The sequence below is a fragment of the Scyliorhinus canicula genome, chromosome 5, assembly GCF_902713615.1.
Source record: "Scyliorhinus canicula chromosome 5, sScyCan1.1, whole genome shotgun sequence".
Lineage (NCBI taxonomy): Eukaryota > Metazoa > Chordata > Chondrichthyes > Carcharhiniformes > Scyliorhinidae > Scyliorhinus > Scyliorhinus canicula.
Window position 1 is genome coordinate 59,483,908 of NC_052150.1, and position 22,632 is coordinate 59,506,539.

The 22,632-nt window shown below is 50.1% G+C and overlaps 1 protein-coding gene across 10 annotated transcripts in view; it reads left to right on the top strand.

Annotated features, from left to right (window-relative positions):
- The window catches only part of tbc1d7 (TBC1 domain family, member 7), a 69,754-nt gene that overhangs the window by 43,614 nt on the left and 3,508 nt on the right, over window positions 1–22,632 (top strand). For all 10 annotated transcript variants that reach the window (XM_038797141.1, XM_038797143.1, XM_038797147.1 and 7 more), the window contains one exon: window positions 2,410–2,539. In XM_038797141.1, the coding sequence (XP_038653069.1) occupies window positions 2,410–2,539 (130 nt within the window). The remainder of the gene's footprint in view (window positions 1–2,409; window positions 2,540–22,632) is intronic.

Sequence of the window (22,632 nt, forward strand, 5' to 3'; positions counted from 1 at the left end):
CCATGCTAAATTGCCCTTAGGTCCAAAAATGAAATGAAATGCGCTTATTGTCACAAGTAGGCTTCAGTGAAGTTACTGTGAAAAGCCCCTAGTCGCCACATTTCGGCGCCTGTTCGGGGAGGCTGGTACGGGAATTGAACCGTGCTGCTGGCCTGCTTGGTCTGCTTTAAAAGCCAGCGATTTAGCCCAGTGTGCTAAACCAGCCCCAGCCGTTGAGGGTAGGGTGAAGGTGTGGTTTTGGGTGGGGTGCTCTTTCCAAGAGCCGGTGCAGACTCGATGGACTGAATGGCCTCCTTCTGCACTATAAATTCCATGATTTACCAGGATGTTGCCTGGGCTGGGGAGTTTCAGCTATGAAGAGAGTTTGGATAGATGGGTTATTTTTCTTGGAGCAGAGGAGACTGAGGGGGTACGTGATTGAGATGTATAAAATTATGAGGAACATAGTTAGGATAGACAGGAAGAAACTTTTCCCCTTGGTGGAAGGATCAATGACCAGGGGCTGTAGATTTAAGGTAAGGAGCTGGAGGTTTAGAGGGGGTGTGAGGGAAAACCTTTTCACCCAGAAGATGGTGGGAGTTTGGAACTCTGCCTGAGAAGGTGGTAGAGGCAGAAACCATTATAATATTTAAATATGTACTTGCAATGCCAAGGCAAACGAGGCTGTGGGCCAAGTGCTAGAAAATGGGATAGAACAAAGAACAGAGAAAGGTACAGCACAGGAACAGGCCCTTCAGCCCTCCAAGCCTGTGCCGACCATGATGCCCTAACTTTAAAAAACCGTTCTGCCCTTACTCGGTCCATGTACCTCTATGTGCTGCTTGTTCATGTATCCATCCGTATGCCTCTTAAATGCTGTTAATGTGTCTGCTTGTACCACATCCTCCGGCATCAGGTTCCAGATACCCACCACTCTCCTCGTGAAAACCTTATCCCGCGCATCTCCCTTAAACTTTCCTCCTCTCGCCTTGAACCTGTGCCCTCTTATAATTGACACTTCCACCCTTGGAAAAAGCCTCTGACTGTCCACCCTATCTATGCCTCTTAGAACTTTGCAGACTTCTATCAGGTCTCCCCTCAGTCTCTGTCTTTCCAGTGAAAACAATCCTAGTTTATTCAACCTCTCCTCATAGCCAACACCTCGAGACCAAGCAACATCCTGGTGAATCTTCTTTGCACTCTCTTCAAACCTTCCACGTCCTTCTGATAATGTGGTGATCAGAACTACATGCAGTGCTCCATATGCGACCTAACCAAGGTTTTATATAGCTGCAACATGGTTTCCCAATTCCTGTATTCAATGCCCCAGTTGATGAAGGCAAGCATGCCATATGCCTTTTTAAGCAACTTGGCCACCTGTGTTGCCACCTTTAGGGAACTGTGGACCTGCACGCCCAGAACCCTCTGTATATTAATGTTCCTAAGGGTCCTTCCATTTACAGAATAATTCATACCTAGATTTGATCCTTCAAAATACATTACCTTGCAATTGTTGGGATTAAACGCCATCTGCCGTTTCTGTGCCCGAGTATCAAATCCTGTTGAATCCTCGGACAATCCTCGTCACTATCAGCAACTTCATAAATCTTGTCATCTGCAAACTTATTAATCAGACCATCCACATTTTCCTCCAGACCATTGTATATACTACAAACAACAGAGGTCCTAGCACTGATCCCAGCGGAAAATCACTAGCTACAGATCTGCATTCTAAAAACGCCCTTCCACCCCTACTCTCTGTCTTCTATAACCAAGCCAATTCTATAACCAAGCCAGATTAAAATGGCTAGATGGTTGTTTTTAACTGATGCAGACGGGATAGGCTGAGGGGCTGTGCTGTAGATCTCTATGACTCTAACCTCTCTTGACCAGAAAATGAAAAAGTGTGACGCCTCATTTCTTCAACCAGTGAGTTGTTGCTGTCAATATAAAAATCAAATTTTAAAATGTGAAAGAAAAATATGTCTTCTGTCTCTTTTAATTCCCTCACTCTGAATTCAATCTATCCTTCCCTCTCTCTTTCTGATTTGACATTGAATTCATCCACTCAATCATCCTTCTGCTCAGTCCTTCCTTTGTTTCTTTCTCAATCCTTACCATTCTTTGTATCTGTTCTGCTTCAGAAATGGGCATTATGAATTCCTTTTTTACAATCTGAAGATGAGCATAAAACCTTTCCAGTATCCTGGCCTGCTTTCCTGCCACAATCAACAATACCAAAGATAGATTAACAGGTCAATTGCTATTTGTGAGTCATTGTATACAGTGCTACCTTGCATAATAATCATACTTGAAAGGTAATCATTTGTAAGCATGCTATAAGGCATTTTATTCGAGAAGGCACTATCAATTCAAATATGGTTTATTTTGTCTTTGAAACCACACTTCATGATGATTTCTGATTTTCAGAGTTTGGGACAAAATCATAAGTGGATCCTGCAAAATCCTGGTCTTTGTAGCGTTGGAGATTTTATTAACTTTTAAAATGAAATTGATGGCGATGAATAAAGCAGAGAACATTGCCCAGTTCCTGCAAAATGTAAGTGTCACTCATCACAATGCTGCACTGCTGTGTTGGTAAAATTTCCCAAGTAAATTGCCTCCGTAGTCACCAGAGGTTGAATAATAAGACACAATACCTCATCGAGTTTGAATGTTGCAAAGTGCTTTGCATAAAGGTGAGCTGTTCTACTGCATTTCTGGTGATGTTTCAGATTGTGCAATGTAGATTTTCAAAATGAGTTTTGCTATCGATTACTGCAACTGATTTTTGAGTACTTATCATAAGCTATACTGATCATATCCTAATTGTCTTTCCATTTCATGCAAGAAAGACTTCTTGGGTTAAAGTAAATATTAACTGTGGTATTCACTTATTAGTTTGCACTCATTAATGTTATTCGTCATGGTATAGTTGCATTAAGCAATTTGCCTTGTTTGTCTCTATTAGTGCAGATCAAACGTACATCCAAAAAGTGCTTTGAGATGTGTTCAGATTGTGAAAGTGCTATATAAATGCAATTCCAGTTTTAAAATGCAATTCCTTTGTGATCTTTACCTCCATTTCTCTCCTGGACACTGGTGATCTGATAATTGTCTGAATCTATTCTATTTCCAATTTTTTATTTTACTTTCTATCGTAATTGCAGGTCTTTGTTTGCTTTAGATACTGAATTCATTTGAATATAAGATTCTTCACTTTTGTTCAAATTGATGTATTGTAAATACAGAGTAGATGATGGCCTTGTGATTGTCGTTGTCCAATCTTCTACCCTTTCCTTTTTTGGTTGGAGGGGATCAAAGAAGGACCGTTATTTTATTTGAGCACTTTCTTTTTACCCATGCCTTCTATTTTTACTTCTCCTTTACTCAGTTAACAGTTGCAGGAGGAATTGCATCACTGTCACTGGACTAGTAAACCAGAGACCCAGAGTAATGCTTTGGGGACCCAGGTTCAAATCCTGCTACTGGAGATGGTGAAATTTGAATTCAATACAAATCTGGAATTAAAAGTCTAATAATGACCATGAAACCATTGTCGATTGTCGTAAAAGCGCATCTGGTTCACTAATGTCCTTCAGGGAAGGACATTTGTTGTCCTTGCCTGACCTATATGTAACTCCTGATCCACAGCAATGTGGTTGACTATTAAATGCCCTCCGGTAGGGGAAATAAATGCCGGCCCAGCCACATCCCATGAATGGATTTTTATAAATAAATTTTTATAAAGTATACAAATTTCTGTAAAGTATACAAACCAGCAGCTGATCCATTAAGCGACATTAATGGAGATTCAGCATAGGTATTTAGCTTGTCTTCTCAGTCAAGAAAGCTGCTTTACACAGCAGTACAGAGAAGAAAATATGCAAGTAAATTACCTTTAAAAGAACATGAATTTCTGGGATGTGGGCGTCACTGGTTAGGCCAGCATATATTGCCCAACCCTAATTGCCCTTCAGAAGGTGGTGGTAAATTGCCTCCTTGAACTGCTGTAGTCTTTGAGGTGTAAGTACACCCACTGTGCTGTTAGGGAAGGAGTTTCAGGCTGCTGCCCCAGCAACAGTGAATGAATGGCGATATATTTCCAAGTCAGGGTGGTTAGTGATTTGGAGGGGAACCTCCAACTGGTGGGGTTCCCAGGTATCTGCTGGTCTTGTCCTTCTGAATGGTAGTGGTCTTGGGTTTCGAAGGTGCTGTCTAAGGAACCTTGATGAGTTACTACAGTGAATCTTGTAGATGGTACACACGGCTGCCACTGTTTGTCGGTGGCGGAGGGTTTGCATGTTTGTGGAAGGGAGAGCATTCAAAAGGGCTGCTTTGTCCTGGATGGTGTTGAGCTTCTTGAGTTGTTGGAGCTCCACTTATCCAGGCAAGTCTTCCACTGCACTCCTGACTTGTGTCTTGTAGAGGAGATTCCGGCGTTGGACTGGGGTGAGCACAGTAAGAAGTCTTACAACACCAGGTTAAAGTCCAGCAGGTTTGTTTCGAATCACTAGCTTTCGGAGCACTGCTCCTTCCTCCTTCCATTCACCTGAGGAAGGAGCAGTGCTCCGAAAGCTAGTGATTAGAAACAAACCTGTTTTACTTTAACCTGGTGTTGTAAGACTTCCTATTGTGTCTTGTAGATGGTGGACAGGCTTTGGTTAGGGTCAAGAGGTGAGTTATTCGCTAGGATTCCTTGGCTTTGACCTGCCCTGGTAGCCACAGTATTAATATGGCTAGTCCAGTTGAGTTTCTGATTTGAACAATCACATGCTGTTTCATTAGTGACCGCCCATCAGGATTGCGATAAGATCTGACACAATTGACTTAATCCTGAAGACTGCACCTTTCTGTTTTTGTAAATCAGAGTTGCCTAAACTTTGAGCCACAGAACCCCGAGTGACCTCTCAAGAGCATCGGTGAATGTCAACCATTCTCGAGATGTTGATGCCCTTTTTGCCGCAAAATAAGCGCGAACACAGCAATCAAATATAAACCAGTTTTTCTATATCAATGCATATATTACCAACAAAATATGAGCATTTTATTCAACTCATAACTGAAGGCTGACCTTATCATCTTCCATGTGGGGAATAATGCTGCCTTTGTGCACAAATCTGCTTTATATCAGGGGTGATATTGGAAAGCTGGACTCTAATTTCAGAGGTGGCATTCAGTCTGCTGCTGTTTTCAAGTTTTGCGGCTGTGTATCAGGAGAAGCCACTTGCACACAAAAACTGCTCTCTTTGACACATTAGGATACTCGTGCATTAAGCTGCTCAACAGTGGAAGTGTAGCACCGTTCGAGTCTGAAGTCCTGTGAATCAAGCTCTCATAATCTTGCACTGATAAGTCACCAGTCATGGCTGTTAGTGCAAATGGGTTGTGAATCCACATATTGTGCTCATCTGAAAGAAGAAAATTTCCCAAAAAAGTGCAAGCCACGTAGGTGCTCTGTAATCTCACTGAAAATATCTTCTTTAGATATGGAAATAACTTCAGTGAGAAACTTCCCCAGTAGTGTTGCTCTGCAGAGCGTCATATAGTAGAAACTCTTTTTTGGTAACGTCATCAAAGACACACCGTGCAAATACAAGCAGGGTTGCAAGCCTTGACACGTCAGTGGACTTGTCTAACTGCAATGAATAGACTCCACAAAATCTAAGACAAGAAACTTGCTGACTCTCGACATCAGCAGCAAGGTCATGAATTCAGCGTATTGTTGGCGAACTGTAATACCTCCGTTTTACTATCTGCAGCCTCATCCAGCATGCAGGTTACAATATCTTTGGTGCAAGGATTTATCAGGTTTTCTGCAATTGTGTGGAACAGAGTAGCAAGTGGGAGAATGGAGAGCTGCGCATTTATCAGGACCTGGGCACAGATTTGGCCAAGAGGCGAGCTGGGTTTAATCGGGCAAAAACGGCCCTCTTTAAGAAGGGGGTGAAGCTCGGGATGTTGTATCCAGTCTGTGGGTCACCCATGAGGAACGGGACTTCTACTTTGAGACACCAGACCAAGTATGGAATTTTATTCAAGAAAAAAGGCTAAAGGTGAACTAAAAGACACTGAAGCCTTGGAGAATACTGTGGTGGCGATTTGTTGTGCTAGGCTGTCATGTAGTGTTATGTGTAATAAGGGCCTGTTTTGATGGCTAAAGTTAACTTTATCTTGCATGGAGCTGGTTAGAGGGGGGATGGTCTTTGGGGCTGGTTCTGATTTTGTGTGGGGTTTTTTTCTATCAAGTGGCTGTTTCTTCACTGTTTTTTCTGATGTTTGTTTACTGGGGAATGTGATGCTCTCAACATGTTTGTCCAAGTGGGGGGAGAGGGGAGAGAACAATGGGGAGAGGAACTGCTTGGTGCCATGGGCGGGCATTATCAAGTCAGCAGGGCTCAGCTGACCCACGGAAGCATAGTGGGGGGGGGGGGGGGGCGGCGAGCAGGTGTTAAGCGGGGGATTGACTTGGGAGATTGGGTTTCTAGTGCTGTTGCTAGGGAGGGAGGGGAGAGAGTGCTTTGCTGACAGGGGAGGAACTGTTACTAGAGGACAAAGGGGAGGTCAGGAATGGCAAAGGCTCGAGGATGCAGAAGGCGCGAGCTAGAGGCTGGCATAAAGAGGGTGATGGCTATTCGGCAGGTTGGGGGGGTTAAGCCCCCCCGACCAGGCAGATTACATGGAACATCAGAGGGTTGAATGGGCCGGTCAAGAGGGCTTGAGTGTTTGTGCATTTGAGGGGGCTGAAGGCAGACGTGGCAATGCTACAAGAGACACACCTAAAGGTGTGATTGAGATTGAGATGAAATTGAGAAAGGGGTGGGTTGGCCAAGTATTCCACTCGGGGCTGGACTTAAAGACCGAGGGGGGTAGTGATCTTCATCAATAAATGAGTGGCATTCGAGGCAGGGAGAATTGTGTCAGACAAGGGGGGGAGGTACCTAATGGTGAGTGGGAAGCTGGAGGGGGTGCGGGTGGTACTCGTGAACATATATGCTCCAAATTGGGACGATGTGGAATTTATGAGGCGGGTGTGAGGTAAGATCCCAGACTTGCAGTCACATAACCTGGAGCTGGATTCGGGGCAGCAGGGTAGCATGGTGGTTAGCATAAATGCTTCACAGCTCCAGGGTCCCAGGTTCGATTCCCGGCTGGGTCACTGTCTGTGTGGAGTCTGCACGTCCTCCCCCTGTGTGCGTGGGTTTCCTCCGGGTGCTCCGGTTTCCTCCCACAGTCCAAAGATGTGCGGGTTAGGTGGATTGGCCATGCTAAATTGCCCATAGTGTCCTAATAAAAGTAAGGTTAAGGGGGGGGGTTGTTGGGTTACGGGTATAGGGTGGATACGTGGGTTTGAGTAGGGTGATCATGGCTCAGCACAACATTGAGGGCCGAAGGGCCTGTTCTGTGCTGTACTGTTCTATGTTCTATAACCTGATCATGGGAGGGGACTTCAATACAGTCATTGATCCGGAATTGGACCGGTCAAAATCCAGGACAGGGAGGAGGCCGACCGCGGCAAAGGAATTGAAGGGGTTTATGGAACAGATGGGGTGAGTTAGGAGGTTTGCACGGCCAAGGGCGAACGAGTTTTCTTTTTTCTCACATGTCCACAAGGTAAACTCTCATATCGACTTTTTTGTTCTGAGCAGGGCGTTAATACCGGGGGTGGTGGATACTGAGTACTCGGCAATCGCAATTTCAGATCATGCCCCACATTGGGTGGATCTACGGGTTGGTGTGGAGAGAGGGCAACGCCTGCTGTGGAGACTGGATGTGGGGTTGCTAGCGGACTAAGCGATCTGTGGGCGGATTAACAAGTCCATCCAGAACTACCTGGAAACAAATGATACGGGGGAGGTATCTGTAGCGACGGTTTGGGAAGCTCTGAAAGCAGTGGTCAGAGGGGAATTAATCTCGATACGGGCCCACAAAGAAAAGGTGGAACGGGCTGAGAGGGATAGGTTCGTGGAGGAGATACTCCAGGTGGACAGGAAGTACTCGGAGGCCCCGGACGCGGTGGAGGTTACAGGTGGAGTTTGGGCTGTTCTCCACAGGGAAAGCGGTGAACAGTTGAGGAAGGCAAGGGGGGCCATGCCCGATAGTGGCGGTCTTCGGGGTTTCAGAACAGCCAGATCTATTCCTGGGGAGGAGGGCGGACGCCCTTGCCTTTGCCTCCCTGATCGCCCGCCGTAGAATCCTGTTTGGCTGGCGGTCAGCAGCACCGCCCAGAGCTGCGGACTGGCTGTCCGACCTCTCGGAATCTCTCCAAATGGAGAAAATCAAATTTGCCATCCGAGGGTCGGACGACGGCTTCCACAGAACGTGGGAGCCATTCATGCAACTGTTCCGGGACCTATTTGTGGCCAATGTACAAGAGGAAGAATAGTCGGGGGAAGGTAGCGGGAGGGCTACAGGTTCGTTACGGGGGTTCGATGGCTAGCTAAGGCCCAAAACCAAACTAAATAAACATGTTGAGGGGGGGGGGGGGGAGGGCGCAGTTACTACTACGAAGATGCTTACCTGTAAATATGTATGTTAATTTTTGCGTGTTTGTTTTTTTTTTTCTCTCTCTCCTAACAATTTGTAATTTGTTCAATATAAAATATGAAAACTGAATAAAAACATTTATATAAAAAAAAGGAAGGCAAGGGGGGGCGATTTATGAGTACGGGGAAAAGGTAAGCAGAATGTTAGCGCACCAGCTCAGGAAAAGGGAGGCGGCCAGGGAGATAGGTAAAGTAAAGAGTAGAGGCGGGAATACTGTCCTGGGCCCAATGGGGGTGGATGAGGTGTTTCAGGACTTTAATAGTAAATTATGAGAGTCGGAACCCCCGGCTGGGGTGGAGGGGATGAGGCAGTTTTTGGATCACTTGAGGTTTCCGAGGTTAGATGAGGATCTGGTGGAAGGGCTGGGAGCCCCAATTGAGATTGAGGAAATAATCGAGGGGCTGCAGGGCATACAGTCGGGCAAGGCCCCGGGGCCTGACGGCTATCCGGTGGAATTCTATGAGACGTTTTCAGAAATATTGGGAGGGATTCTCCGACCCCCTGCCGGGTGAATCCCACCCCGTTGCTCCGATGTCGGCTGCCAAATTCTCTGACGCCGTTTTTTTGGCGAGGGCAGGGATCACGTCGCGTCAGCCGGCGGCCGTTGTCTGTGAGCCCCCCCCCCCCCCCCCGGCGATTCTCCGGGCCCCGATGGGCCGAGGGGCCCCCGTTTCCGGCCTGTCCCGCCGGCCTGTACCGTGGGGGCACTCTTTCCCTCCGCGCCGGCCTGAGTAAAGGTCTGCCATGACCGGCGCGGAGATGAAACCCCCTGTGCATGCGCAGGGATCACGCCAGTGGTTCTGTGCATGTGCCAGAGCACGCTGTGCTCCCGCGCATGTGCCAACGCGCACCGGCGCCGGTTAGCGTGGCGCCAACCACTCCAGTGCTGGCCTAGCCCCCGAAGGTGCGGAGGATTCCACACCTTCCGGACGGCCTGATGCCGGAGTGGTTCACGCCACTCCTTGGAGCTGGATACCGGAGAATCCTGGTCATTGAGCCCACTGCTGGTGAGGACATTTAATGAAGCAAGAGAGAAGGGACTCCTCCCCCAACAATGTCGCAGGCCTCGATTTCATTGATCCTGAAACGGGAGAAGGATCCGGAGCAATGCGGGTCATACATGCCAATTTCTTTACTGAATATGGACGCCAAACTGTTGGCTCAGATACTGGACACAAGGATAGAGGACTGTGTCCCGGGGGTGATAGGGGAAGACCAGACGGGATTTGTAAAAGGGCAGGCAACTCAAGGCCAATGTTCGAAGGCTTTTAAATGTTATTATGATGCCCTCAGGGGGAGAGGAGGTGGAGGCGGAGGCGGTGGTATCGATGGATGCAGAGAAAGCTTTTGATCGGGTGGAGTGGATTACCTGTGGGAGGCGCTGGGAAGGTTTGGGTTTGGTGAGGGATTTATTGACTCGGTGCAGTTGCTCTATCAGTACCTGTGGGAGGCGCTGAGAAGGTTTGGGTTTGGTGAGGGATTTATTGACTGGGTGCAGTTGCTCTATCAGGCACCAGTAGCGAGTGTGCCTACGAACCGGCTGAGGTCAAGGTGCTTTAAACTACACCGAGGGATGAGGCACGGGTGCCCCCTCTCCCTGTTATTGTTTGCTCTGGCCACAGAACCATTGGCCATGGCGTTAAGAGCCTCTAGGAACTGGAAAGGGTTGGTTCCGGGGGGGGTGGAGCACTGGGTCTCGCTTTACACAGATGACCTGCTCTTCTATATTTCAGACCCGTTGGAGGGGATGGGGGAAGTAATGCGAATCCTGGGGGAATTTGGCAAGTTTTCGGGGTATAAATTGAACATGGGCAAAAGCGAGATGTTCGTGATCCAGGCAAGAGGACAGGAGAAGAGACTGGGAGAGCTGCCGCTTAGAATGGTAGGAAAGAGCTTTCAGTATCTGGGAATCCAGTGGCCCGGGAGTGGGAGGCACTGCACAAGTTAAACCTATCCCGGCTGGTAGAAAAACTGGAAGGGGACTTTCAGAGATGGAACATGTACCTTTTTCAAGCGGGTGAATAAGGTTATTTCAGGCTTTGTGTGGGCAGGTAAAACCTCGCAAGTGTTGCTGGAGCGCAGTTGGGGGGAGAGTGGGTTGGCGCTGCCGAACCTCTGCAATTACTACTGGGCGGCTAATATAGCCATGATTAGTAAGTGGGTCGTGTTGGGGGGGGCAGGGGGGGGGGGGGGGGGGGGGTGGGGGTTGGGGTCGGTGTGGGAGCGGATGGAGACGGGGTCATGCAAAGACACAAGTTTGGGAGCATTGATAACGGCACCTCTTCCGTTCTCGCCGGCCCGATACTCCACAAGTCCGGTGGCGGCGGCAGCTCTGAGGATCTGGGGCAATGGAGGAGGAGATATAAGAGTGGAGGAAGCATCGGTTTGTACCCCAATTTATAATAATCATCGGTTTGTCCTGGGTAGGCTGGATGGTGGGTTCTGGAGATGGCAAAGGGCAGGAATTAGAAGGATTGGGAATCTATTTATAGACGGGAGCTTCCCCAGCTTGAAAGCCTCGGAGGATAAATTTGAATTGCCAGCAGGGAATGGGTGCGAGATTTCCTGAGAAAGCAGGTGCCGGCCTTTCCGCTGCTGCCGCCACAGGGGATACAGGATAGATTAGTCTCCAGTACCTGGGTGGGAGAGGAGAAGGTATCGGACATTTACCAGGAGCTTTTGGCGGCAGAGGAAACTCCGGTGGAGGAGCTTAAGGGCAAGTGGGAGGACGGGCTAGGAGGAGAGATAGAGGCAGGGTATGAGCGGATGCCCGAAACAGGGTTAATACATCATCATCATGTGCCAGGCTTCGCCTGATACAATTCAAGGTCGTCCACCAGGCACACATGACAGCGGCTAGGATGAGCACGTTTTTCGGGGTAGAGGACAGGTGTGCTAGGTGCGTGGGAAGCCCAGCAAATCATGTCCACATGTTTTGGGCATGCCCGAAGCTTGGATCGTTTTGGCAGGGTTTCGCTAAGGCAGTGTCCATGGTACTAAAAACACGGATGGTGCCGAGTCCGGAGGTAGTGATCTTTCCAGTGTGGAAGAGCCGGGAGTTCAGGGGGGTGAAAGAGGCCGACGTCTTGGCCTTTGCCTTCCTTGTACCCCAGAGACTGATCTTGTTAATTTGGAGGGACTCTAAGCCCCCGAGTGAAGAGACCTGGGTTAGTGACATGGCTGGGTATCTCAGTCTCGAGAAGAACGAGTTTGCCTTAAGAGGGCCAGTGGTCGGGTTCAACCGGAGTGGCAGCTGTTCGTCGACTTTCTCGGGAAAATTAAAATGTCAGTAGAAGCAGAATTCCAAAGCGGGGTGGGGGGGAAGAGAGGCCTGGATTGTTGTTTTATGGTTAGACTGTGTGAAGATTGGGATGGGGTGGAAATGTTTATTATACCATGTTCTTATTATTATAAAAACTTTCAAAGACCTTCATAAAATATTTTTTAAAAAAAGCTAAAATAACCTCAAATAACCACAACCATCTTTCTTTGTTTGTATTAGGTATAACTCCAACCAGTGGAGATATCTTCTCCATGCATCTTCTCTACTGAGTAGTACCCCCCCCCCCCCCCCCCCCCCCCCCCAAACTCCCGATTCCCACTGACTCCAGTTTTGCGAGGGCGCCTTGCTCAGTCAAATGCTGTCTTGATGTCAAAGGCAGTCACTCTCAGCTCACCTTTGGAGTTCAGCTCTTCTGTTCATGCTTGAGCCAAAGCTGTAATGATGTCAGGAGCTGAGTGACCCTTGCATAACCCAAACTGAGCTTCAGTGAGCAGGGTGTTGCTGAGCAATTGCCGCTTGATAGTACTGTTAATGACCTCTTACATTATTTTGCTGATGATGGGGAGTAGACTGATGGGATAGTATTCGGCCAGGTTGGATTTGTCCTACTTTCTGTGAACAGGCAATACGACATTGCCGGACAGATGGCACTGATATAGCTGTGCTTAGAACGGCTTGGCTGAGATCTCTGAGGCACAAATCTTTAGTGCTATTGCCGGAATATTATCTGAGCCCAAAGCCTTTGCAGTATCTAGTGCCTTCAGCTGTTTCTTGCTATCTTGTGGAACAAATGTAATTGGCTAAAGACTGGTATCTGTGATGCTGGGACCTCAGAAGGAAGCTGCGTTGTATTATCTAAAGATTGTTACAAATGCTTCATCCTTATTTTTGACGCTGATGTGCTGAGCTCCCCTATCATTAAGGATGAGGATATTTGTGGAGCCTCCTCCTCCATATTCAGCCCCATCTCTCCACTTCCATCAGAAAAGTGTCTTCGATAGTGCGATCAAGTGGCACTTACTCAGCAATAACCTACTCACTGATGTTCAGTTTGGGTTTCTCCACAAGCATTCATCTTGAGCCTTTATTTCATCCTTGGTCCAAACATGGACAAAAATGCTGAATTCCAGTGGTGCAAAGAAGATGGTTGCCCTGGACCTAAACATAAGTAGGCGACTGCCTGCGGGGGGGGGGGGGGGGGGGGGGGGGGGGCGGGGACTGGGGGGGAACACACCTTTGGGTGATGAAACATCACTGTGCGATATTTGGCTGTGCTGTGTGTTGCTGTCGCCCGCCCTTCCCGGACGGAAATCTCTGCCGTCCCACGCTCGCCCCCGCTTCTGCCGCTCCTCCTGTCCTCCACCTCCAGTTTCCTCGTTCCCCGCTCCTGGAGATGTCATGCACGTTTTGGCATCCCGTGTCCTTCCTCCACTTCCCTGCGCCCTCCCCCCCCCCCCCCCCCCTCGTGGTTCGCCCCTCTCTCCTCGGGTTTAGCCGTTCCCCCCTCCTCCCTCCCTCCCAGTCCATCTCTCCCTCAATGCCCCGGCTACCTTCTCCCGACCATTTTCCCCTGATTCTTGGCCACCCGGCTATTCTTCCTCTTGTTCGTTGGCCACAAACAGTTGCATGAATGGCGCCCACGTTCTGTGGAAGCCGTCGTCTGACCCTCGGATGGCGAATTTGATTTTCTCCATTTTGAGAGATTCCGACAGGTCGGACAGCCAGTCTGCAACTCTGGGTGGTGCTGCTGACCGTCAGCCAAATAGTATTCTACGGCGGGCGATCAGGGACGCAAAGGCAAAGGCGTCCGCCCTCCTCCCCAGGAATAGATCTGGCTGGTCTGAAACCCCGAAGACCGCCACTATCGGGCATGGTTCCACCCTCACCCCCACCACTTTGGACATAGCCTCGAAGAAGGCTGTCCAGTCCTCCACAAGTCTGGGGCAAGACCAGAACATGTGGGCGTGGTTGGCCGGGCCTCTTTGGCATCGTTCACATCTGTCCTCCACTTCCGGTAAGAATCTACTCATACGGGTTAAGTGGGCTCTATGTACCGCTTTTAGTTGCGTCAGGCTGAGCCTTACGCACGTGGCGGTGGAGTTGACCCTATGCAGTGCCTCGCTCCAGAGTCCCCACCCTATCTCAATCCCCAGGTCGTCCTCCCATTTCTTTCTTGTTGCGTCCAGTACGGTGTCGGCCCTTTCAACCAGTCGGTCATGCATGTCGCTACAGTTCCCTTTATCTAGGATGCTTGCGTCCAGTAGGTCTTCCAGTAGTGTCTGTTGTGGGTACGTCCTTGTCTCCTTTCGTAAGAAGTGTTTGAGCTGCAGAGACCGTAGCTCGTTCCCCCTGGCTAGCCGAAATTTCTCGGTCAGTTCGTCCAGTGTAGCGATCCTACCGTCCGTGTATAGGTCCCTGACTGTCAGTGTCCCTCCGTCCTGCCTCCACCTTTTGAAGGTGGCGTCAGTCAGTGCTGGTGTGAACCTGTGGTTGTTGCAGATGGGAGCCTTGTCCGACATTTTGGTCAGGCCAAATTGCTGCCGCAGTTGGTTCCAGGATTGGAGGGTGGCTGTCACCACTGGGCTGCTGGAGTGTTTTTTGGGTGGGGATGGGAGTGCTGCCGTGGCGAGGGCCCGGAGGGAGGTCCCCACTCAGGAGGCTCCCTCCGCGCGCACCCACTCGGCCTCTGGCTCCTGGATCCATCCCCTTACTCGCTTGGCTGTTGCCGCCCAGTGGTTGAATTGTAGGTTTGGGGACCCCCCCCCCCCCCCCCCCCCGATTTTGTTTTTTGTAGGACCTTCTTTGGGAACCTAGCATTTTTACCCCCCCCAATACGAACGCCATGATTAGTTTGTCCAATGCTTTGAAAACGGCCTTGAGGATGTAGATTGGAATGGATCTAAACAGGAAGAGGAACCTGGGCAGTACGTTCATTTTGATCGTCTGGACTCTCCCCGCGAGGGAGAGCGGGAGTGTGTTCCATCTTTGCAAGTCCTATTTTACTTCCTCCGTCAGACTGGTGAGGTTCCATTTGTAGATCCCTTTCCAGTCATGGGCTATTTGGATCCCCAGGTAGCGGAATTTGTGTCGGGCTTGTTTGAACGGCAGCCTCTTTAGTGCTGCCACCCCCCCTTGTGGGTGTATTGGGAAGATCTCGCTTTTGCTCATGTTGAGTTTGTAGCCCGAGAAGACTCCAAACTCTTTCAGGAGTGCAATGATTCTGTCCATGCTGCTCTGTGGGTCCGAGATGTAGAGGAGCAGGTCATCTGCATAGAGTGAGACTCTGTGCTCTCTGCCTACCCTCCAATTTTTTGCTGCCCTGAGCGCGATTGCTAGCGGTTCGATTGCTAGTGCGAACAGCAGCTGGGACAGTGGGCATCCTTGTCTGGTGCCCCTGTGCAGCTGGAAGTATTGGGATTTGGTATTGTTGGTCCGTACGCTCGCCATGGGAGCGTTGTATAAGGGCTTTACCCAAGCGGTGAACCCTGTTCCAAGCTTGAACTATTCCAGTACCTCTGAGGTATTTCCATTTGACTCTGTCGAAGGCCTTTTCTGCGTCCAGGGAGACGATCACCTCTTGTGTTCTCTCCCCGGAGGGGGCCATTATCACGTTCAGCAGGCGCCTGATATTCGAGGTAAGCTGTCTACCTTTGACGAAGCCCGTCTGGTCCTCTGTGACCACCTTGGGTACACAGTCTCGTGTACTTTTGGCTAGGATTTTGGCCAGTATTTTGGCGTCTGCGTTCAGCAGTGAGATGGGTCTGTATGACCCACATTCCGTTGGGTCTTTGTCTTTCTTCGGTATCAGCGAGATTGAGGCCTGTGCTAACATGGGTGGCAGTGTGCCCCTAGCTAGCGAGTCTGTGAACATCTCCCGCAGGTGCTGGGCCAGCGCTGTCGCAAATGTTTTGTAGAAGTCCGCCGGGAATCCGTCCAATCCCGGCGCCTTCCCCATCTGCATGGAGCTAATGCTGTCCATGATCTCTCCCAGTGCTAGTGGTGCTTCCAGGTCCCGGTTCCTGCCCTCTCCCAGGAGTGGTATGTCCAGTCCATCAAGGAACCGGTTCATCCCAGCCTTCCCCGTTGGTGGCTCTGGGGTGTACAGCTCTTGGTAGAAGGCCTTAAAGGTTTTGTTAAACCTCTCTGGTTCTGTTTGCAACGTGCCTCCAGTACCCCTGATTTGCACAATTTCTCTGGTGGCTGCCTGCTTTCTCAGCTGGTGTGCCAACAGGCGGCTGGCTTTGTCTCCGTGTTCGTAAAGGGCACGCCTGGCTGAGTTGGTGCACTGCTTTCCTGGTGGAGAGCAGGTCAAAGTTCCTTTGTAGTTCTTTCCTCTCCGTTAGGATCTCTACGGTCGCGGCCTCGGAGTATTTACGGTCTACCTCCAGTATGGAGTCGACCAGCTTCTGCCTAGCCACCCTGTCCTCCCTATCTCTTTGTGCTTTGAAGGCAATGATTTCCCCTCTCAGTACAGCCTTTAGCGCTTCCCAGAACGTGGAGGGTGAGACCTCCCCGTTTTGGTTGTTCTCCTTGTACTCTGCTATGGCCCGCACTATCCTTTCGCTGAAGGCCTTGTCAGCTAGTAAGGCACCGTCCAACCTCCATGTGGGGCGCTGGGCCCTTCCCGTCTCTAACCGCACGTCCATGTAATGTGGAGCGTGGTCTGCTATCACAATTGCGGAGTATTCCACTTTGTCTATCCCTGGAAGCACCGTTTTCCCCACCACAAAGAAGTCAATTCTGGTGTACATGTTGTGTACTGGGGAGAAGAAGGAGAATTCTTTCTCCCCCGGGTGGGCGAACCTCCAGGGGTCCACTGCTCCCATCTGCTCCATAAAGTGACTGAGTTTCCCTTGCCATGCTTGAGGTTTTCCCCGTTTTGGGGTTTGATCTGGCTGTCTTTGGATCCTGTACACAGTTGAAGTCCCCCCCCCCCATGATTAGTCGATGCGTCGCTATGTGCGGGATTTCTACCATTGTCTTTTTGATGAAACTCGTGTCGTCCCAGTTGGGTGCGTACACGTTGACTAGAACTAGCGGTGCCCCATCCAGGGCCCCGCTGACCATGACATACCGCCCCCCTGGGGCTGTAACCGTCTTTGTCGCCCTAAACATCGTCCTCTTGCCGATCAGGATCACCGCCCCCCTGGCCCTTGTCCCATAGCAGGTATGGTAGGTTTGTCCCACCCAACCCTTTCTTACCCGCAGTCGGTCCTGCTCCCTCAGGTGCGTCTCTTGGAAGAAGACTATGTCGGCCCTCATATTTCTGAGGTGGGTGAGGACTCTGGATCTCTTCACTGGGCCGTTAAGTCCCCTTATGTTCCAGGTGATTATCCTGGTGGGGGACTTCTGCCCCCTCGCTCCTGTGGGATTAACCATACTTATCTGGTGGACGCGCTCCTGCCCTTCGGGGTTTCCCTTTGTTAGGGGGCCGTCCAGGATGGCCGCTAACACTGCTCTCCCCATGCGGTCGGGTCTCTGCGCTCCGTGGTTTCCCCTTGTCCGGGGGGGTACCCGCCATGGCCGTCCACTGTGTGTCTGCCACGCGGGTAGTCCCCTGCACTCTGGGGTCTCCCTTCTCCCACAGACCGTACTGGGTGGGTGCTTGCAGCGGTTCCTTGTTACGAGCCCTTGGTTGTGACACTTTGTACCCCTGTTCCTTTTCTGGCCTCTTTTGTCCCTCCTTCCCTGCAACTCCCCTCCCCGGTCTCTCGCTTCGTGTGTGCGCCCCCTCCCGGTCTCTCCCTTTTCCCTCCTCCCCCGTATACCCCTCCTTTGCCCCCTTCCTCCCCTATTCCTCTCCCGACTTTGACGAGTGTTTCCCCCTCCCCCACCCCCCCCCAATCCCCTGCCTGGCACCTTCCCCCCTGTTGGGGGTTCGCTGCGGCCCTGCTTTGTTGCATGCCCCCGGCGCTAGCTTTCCTGCTAGTACGGTGGCCCCCCTCTCGGGGGTTAATGTTTCGCTTCTCCCCTGCCTGGCCTCTACGGTTTTCTGCCCGCTCTTCCCCCATCCTACCCTGCACCCCTCTCGCCTGCTCTCCCTTCTCCATTACTCTTGTTCCCTCGTGCTGGGGCCTGGCCTCCACCTGGAGCGGTCCCTCGGGCAATGGTTTGTTCTTTGTTCTTGCCGAGGGAGGGGGGCTGGCATTGCCTCGTGTCCCCCCCCCCCCTTGTCGCAACCCCCGCTGGTTGTTTTCCAGCCCGTGCTCCTCGACAAACCTATTGGCCTCAGTGGGGGCTGTAAACAAGTATTCCCTGTTTCGGTATGTGACCCAGAGTTTTGCTCTGTAAAGCATACCAAAATGCACTCTGCTCCTGTGGAGAGCTGCTTTCGCTCTGTTGAACTCAGCCTGTCTCCTAGTTATATCTGCCCCAAGATCCTCATAGATTCGAATGGCGTGCCCTTCCCATTTGCAAGCTCTATTTTCCCTGGCCCAGTGCAGGATTGTCTCCCTATCCCGGTACCGGTGCAGTTTAGCTATGACTGCTCTCGGTTGTTCCCCTGCCTTGGGTTTCGGGCGCAGCGACCGATGTGCTCTGTCCATTTCCGGTGGGTTGGGGAAGGTTTTCCTCCCCATTAAGTTGCCCAGCATCTCAGCCACGTATGCTGTTTCTACCCTCTGGCAGGCCCACTATCCTGACATTTTGCCTTCTTGGAGCGATTTTTCTGGTCGTCTACTCTGCCCTTCAGGCTCCCCTGTGTTGCGCCCAGTCTCGCCACCTCCTTCTCCAGGGCCGTGACCCGGTCGCTCACGGTAGTCGCTGCTTTCTGCAGCTCCTTAATGGTCGGCTCCTGGGCTTCCAGTTTCTCCCCTTGGGTATCCAATTTCTACTTTAGTCTGGTCAGGGCCTGCTGCACCCCTGACATGGCCCTGGCCACTGCTGCCTGCACTGTGGCCTCTATTTCTGCCTTCACCTCTGCCTTGAGTACCTGCAAATGGTCCCTCAGCACCTCGGTAAAGGCTGCCTTCCAGTTCCCGCTCCCCCATGGCCCCAGGGGAGAGGGCACCTGTCGATCCAGCTCTTTTCGATGCGGCGATACTTTGTACTTGTAAAAGTTCTTCTCTTTTTCATCCTTTCCCCTCACTCAGGGTAGAGAGAGAGGCTTCTGGTTCGGAGTCTCTTTGTTCCTGCCTCGTGGTGGTCGCTGCCGGTTGGAGGGAGGGGATTGGGTCGGTCCCCGCTGCTCCGTCCGGATCGCCGCTCGTTGCACCCCGCGCTCTCCCGGTGGGGGTGGTTAGGTCGCTGCTCCTCCTTGCCGCAGGCTAGGCCCCGCTTCCGACCGGGCTGCTGCCGCTCCGCTCCTGGCCTACGCTCTGGTGCCCTTGGGGGGGAGGGGGGGGAGGGGGGGAGAGAGGGTGGACCTGCCGCCGCCGAGGATCCTCCGCCGGCCGTTTCATTGAGGGGGTGTCCCCTTCTCTGCCCTGCTCTTCCCGCTGCTGAGATAAAGGCCCCGGCCTCTTCACTCTGCGGGAGCCCCTTTTAGCGTGCCCGGAAGTCGAATCGCTGAATAGGTTTTAATGGCAGGAGTGACGCCGAGCAAAAAGGAAAATGTCTGTTGTTGTGGGGATCCATTATTTCAGCCCCAGGATATTGCTGCGGTTCCTCAAGGCAATATTATAGGCCCAACCATCTTCAGCTGCTTTATTAATCACCTTCTTGCTATCATAAGGTCAGAATTGGGCATGTACACTAATGATTGCACAGTGTTCAGTACCATTCACAACTCTCAATTCGAGGCAATTCATGCCTGCCTGCAGTAAAATATGGCCAACCTTCAGGCTTGAGCTAATGTGTGGTATGAACGTTGCTTGTCACTTAGAACATAAGAACTAGGAGCAGGAGTAGGCCATCTGGCCCCTCGAGCCTGCTCCGCCATTCAATGAGATCATGGCTGATCTTTTGTGGACTCAGCTCCACTTTCCGGCCCGAACACTATAACCCTTAATCCCTTTATTCTTCAAAAAACTATCTATCTTTACCTTAAAAACATTTAATGAAGGAGCCTCAACTGCTTCACTGGGCAAGGAATTCCATAGATTCACAACCCTTTGCATGAAGAAGTTCCTCCTAAGCTCAGTCCTAAATCTACTTCCCCTTATTTTGAGGCTATGCCCCCTAGTTCTGCTTTCACCCGCCAGTGGAAACAACCTGCCCGCATCTATCCTATCTATTCCCTTCATAATTTTATATGTTTCTATAAGATTCCCCCCTCATCCTTTTAAATTCCAACGAGTACAGTCCCAGTCTACTCAACCTCTCCTCATAATCCAACCCCTTCAACTCTGGGATTAACCTAGTTAATCTCCTCTGCATACCCTTCAGCACCCTTAGAACATAGAACACTACAGCGCAGTACGGGCCCTTCGGCCCTCGATGTTGCGCCGACCTGTGAAACCATCTGAAGCCTATCTGACCTACACTATTCCATTTTCATCCATATGTCTATCCAGTGACCACTTAAATGCCCTTAAAGTTGGCGAGTCTACTACTGTTGCAGGCAGGGCGTTCCACACCCCTACTACTCTCTGAGTAAAGAAACTGCCTCTGACATCTGTCCTATATCTCTCACCCCTCAATTTAAAGCTATGTCCCCTCGTGTTGGTCATCACCATCCGAGGAAAAAGACTCTCACTGTCCACCCTATCTAACCCTCTGACTATCTTATATGTCTCTATTAAGTCACCTCTCAGCCTTCTCCTCTCTAACGAAAACAACCTCAATTCCCTGAGCCTTTCCTCGTAAGACCTTCCCTCCATACCAGGCAACATCCTAGTAAATCTCCTCTGAACCCTTTCCAAAGCTTCCACATCCTTCCTATAATGTGGTGACCAGAACTGCACGCAGTACTCCAGGTGTGGCCGCACCAGAGTTGTGTACAGCTGCAGCATGACCCTGTGGTTCCGAAACTCAATCCCCCTGCTTATAAAGGCTAGCACACCATATGCCTTCTTAACAGCCCTATTAACCTGGGTGGCAACTTTCAAGGATTTATGTATCTGGATGCCGAGATCTCTCTGTTCATCTACACTACCAAGAATCTTGCCATTAGCCCAGTACTCTGCATTCCTGTTACTCCTTCCAAAGTGAACCACCTCACACTTTTCCGCATTAAACTCCATCTGCCACCTCTCAGCCCAGCTCTGCAGCTTATCTATGTCCCTCTGTATCCTATAACATCCTTCAGCACTATCCACAACTCCACCGACCTTCGTGTCATCTGCAAATTACTAACCCATCCTTCTACACCCTCTTCCAGGTCATTTATAAAAATGACAAACAGCAGTGGCCCCAAAACAGATCCTTGCGGTACACCACTAGTAACTGAACTCCAGGATGAACATTTGCCATCAACCACCACCCTCTGTCTTCTTTCAGCTAGCCAATTACTGATCCAAACCGCTAAATCACCTTCAATTCCATACTTCCTTATTTTCTGCAATAGCCTACCGTGGGGAACCTTATCAAACGCCTTACTGAAATCCATATACACCACATCAACAGCTTTACCCTGATCCACCTGTTTGGTCACCTTCTCAAAAAACTCAATAAGGTTTGTGAGACATGACCTACCCTTCACAAAACCGTGTTGAGTATCGCTAATCAACTTGTTCTTTTCAAGATGATTATAAACCCTATCTCTTATAACCTTTTCCAACATTTTACCCACAACCGAAGTAAGGCTCACAGGTCTATAATTACCAGGGTTGTCTCTACTCCCCTTCTTGAACAAGGGGACAACATTTGCTATCCTCCAGTCTTCCGGCACTATTCCCGTCGACAAAGACGACATAAATATCAAGGACAAAGGCTCTGCAATCTCCTCCCTGGCGTCCCAGAGAATCCTAGGATAAATCCCATCTGGCCCAGGGGACTTATCTATTTTTACATTTTCAAAATTGCTAACACCTCCTCCTTTTGAACCTCAATTCCATCTAGCCTGGTCGACTGAACCTGAGTGTTCTCCTCGACAACATTGTCTTTCTCCAGTGTAAACACTGACGAAAAATATCCATTTAATGCTTCCCCTATCTCCTCTGATTCCACACACATCTTTCCACTACTATCCTTGATTGGCCCTAATCTTACTCGAGTCATTCTTTTGTTCCTGATATACCTATAGAAAGCCTTAGGGTTTTCCTTGATCCTATCCGCCAACGTCTTTTCGTGTCCTCTCCTCGCTCTTCTTAACTCTCCCTTTAGGTCCTTCCTGGCTAACTTGTAACTCTCAAGTGCCCTAACTGAGCCTTCATGTCTCATCCTAACATAAGCCGCCTTCTTCCTCTTGACAAGTGCTTCAACTTCCTTAGTAAACCACGGCTCCCTTGCTCGACAACTTCCTCCCTGCCTGACAGGTACATACTTATCAAGGACACGCAGTAGCTGTTCCTTGAAAAAGCTCCACATTTCGATTGTACCCATCCCCTGCAGTTTCCTCCCCCATCCTATACCTCCTAAATCTTGCCGAATAGCATCATAATTGCCTTTCCCCCAGCTATAATTCTTGCCTTGCGGTATATACCTATCCCTGCCCATTGCTAAAGTAAACATAACCGAGTTGTGATCACTATCACCAAAGTGCTCACCTACATCTAAATCTAACACCTGGCCGGGTTCATTACCCAGTACCAAATCCAATGTGGCCTCGCCCCTTGTTGGTCTGTCTACATACTGTGTCAGAAAACCCTCCTGCACACACTGCACAAAAACTGACCCATCTATAGTACTCGAACTATAGTATTTCCAGTCAATATTTGGAAAGTTAAAGTCCCCCATAACAACTACCCTGTTACTCTCGCTCCTGTCAAGAATCATCTTTGCAA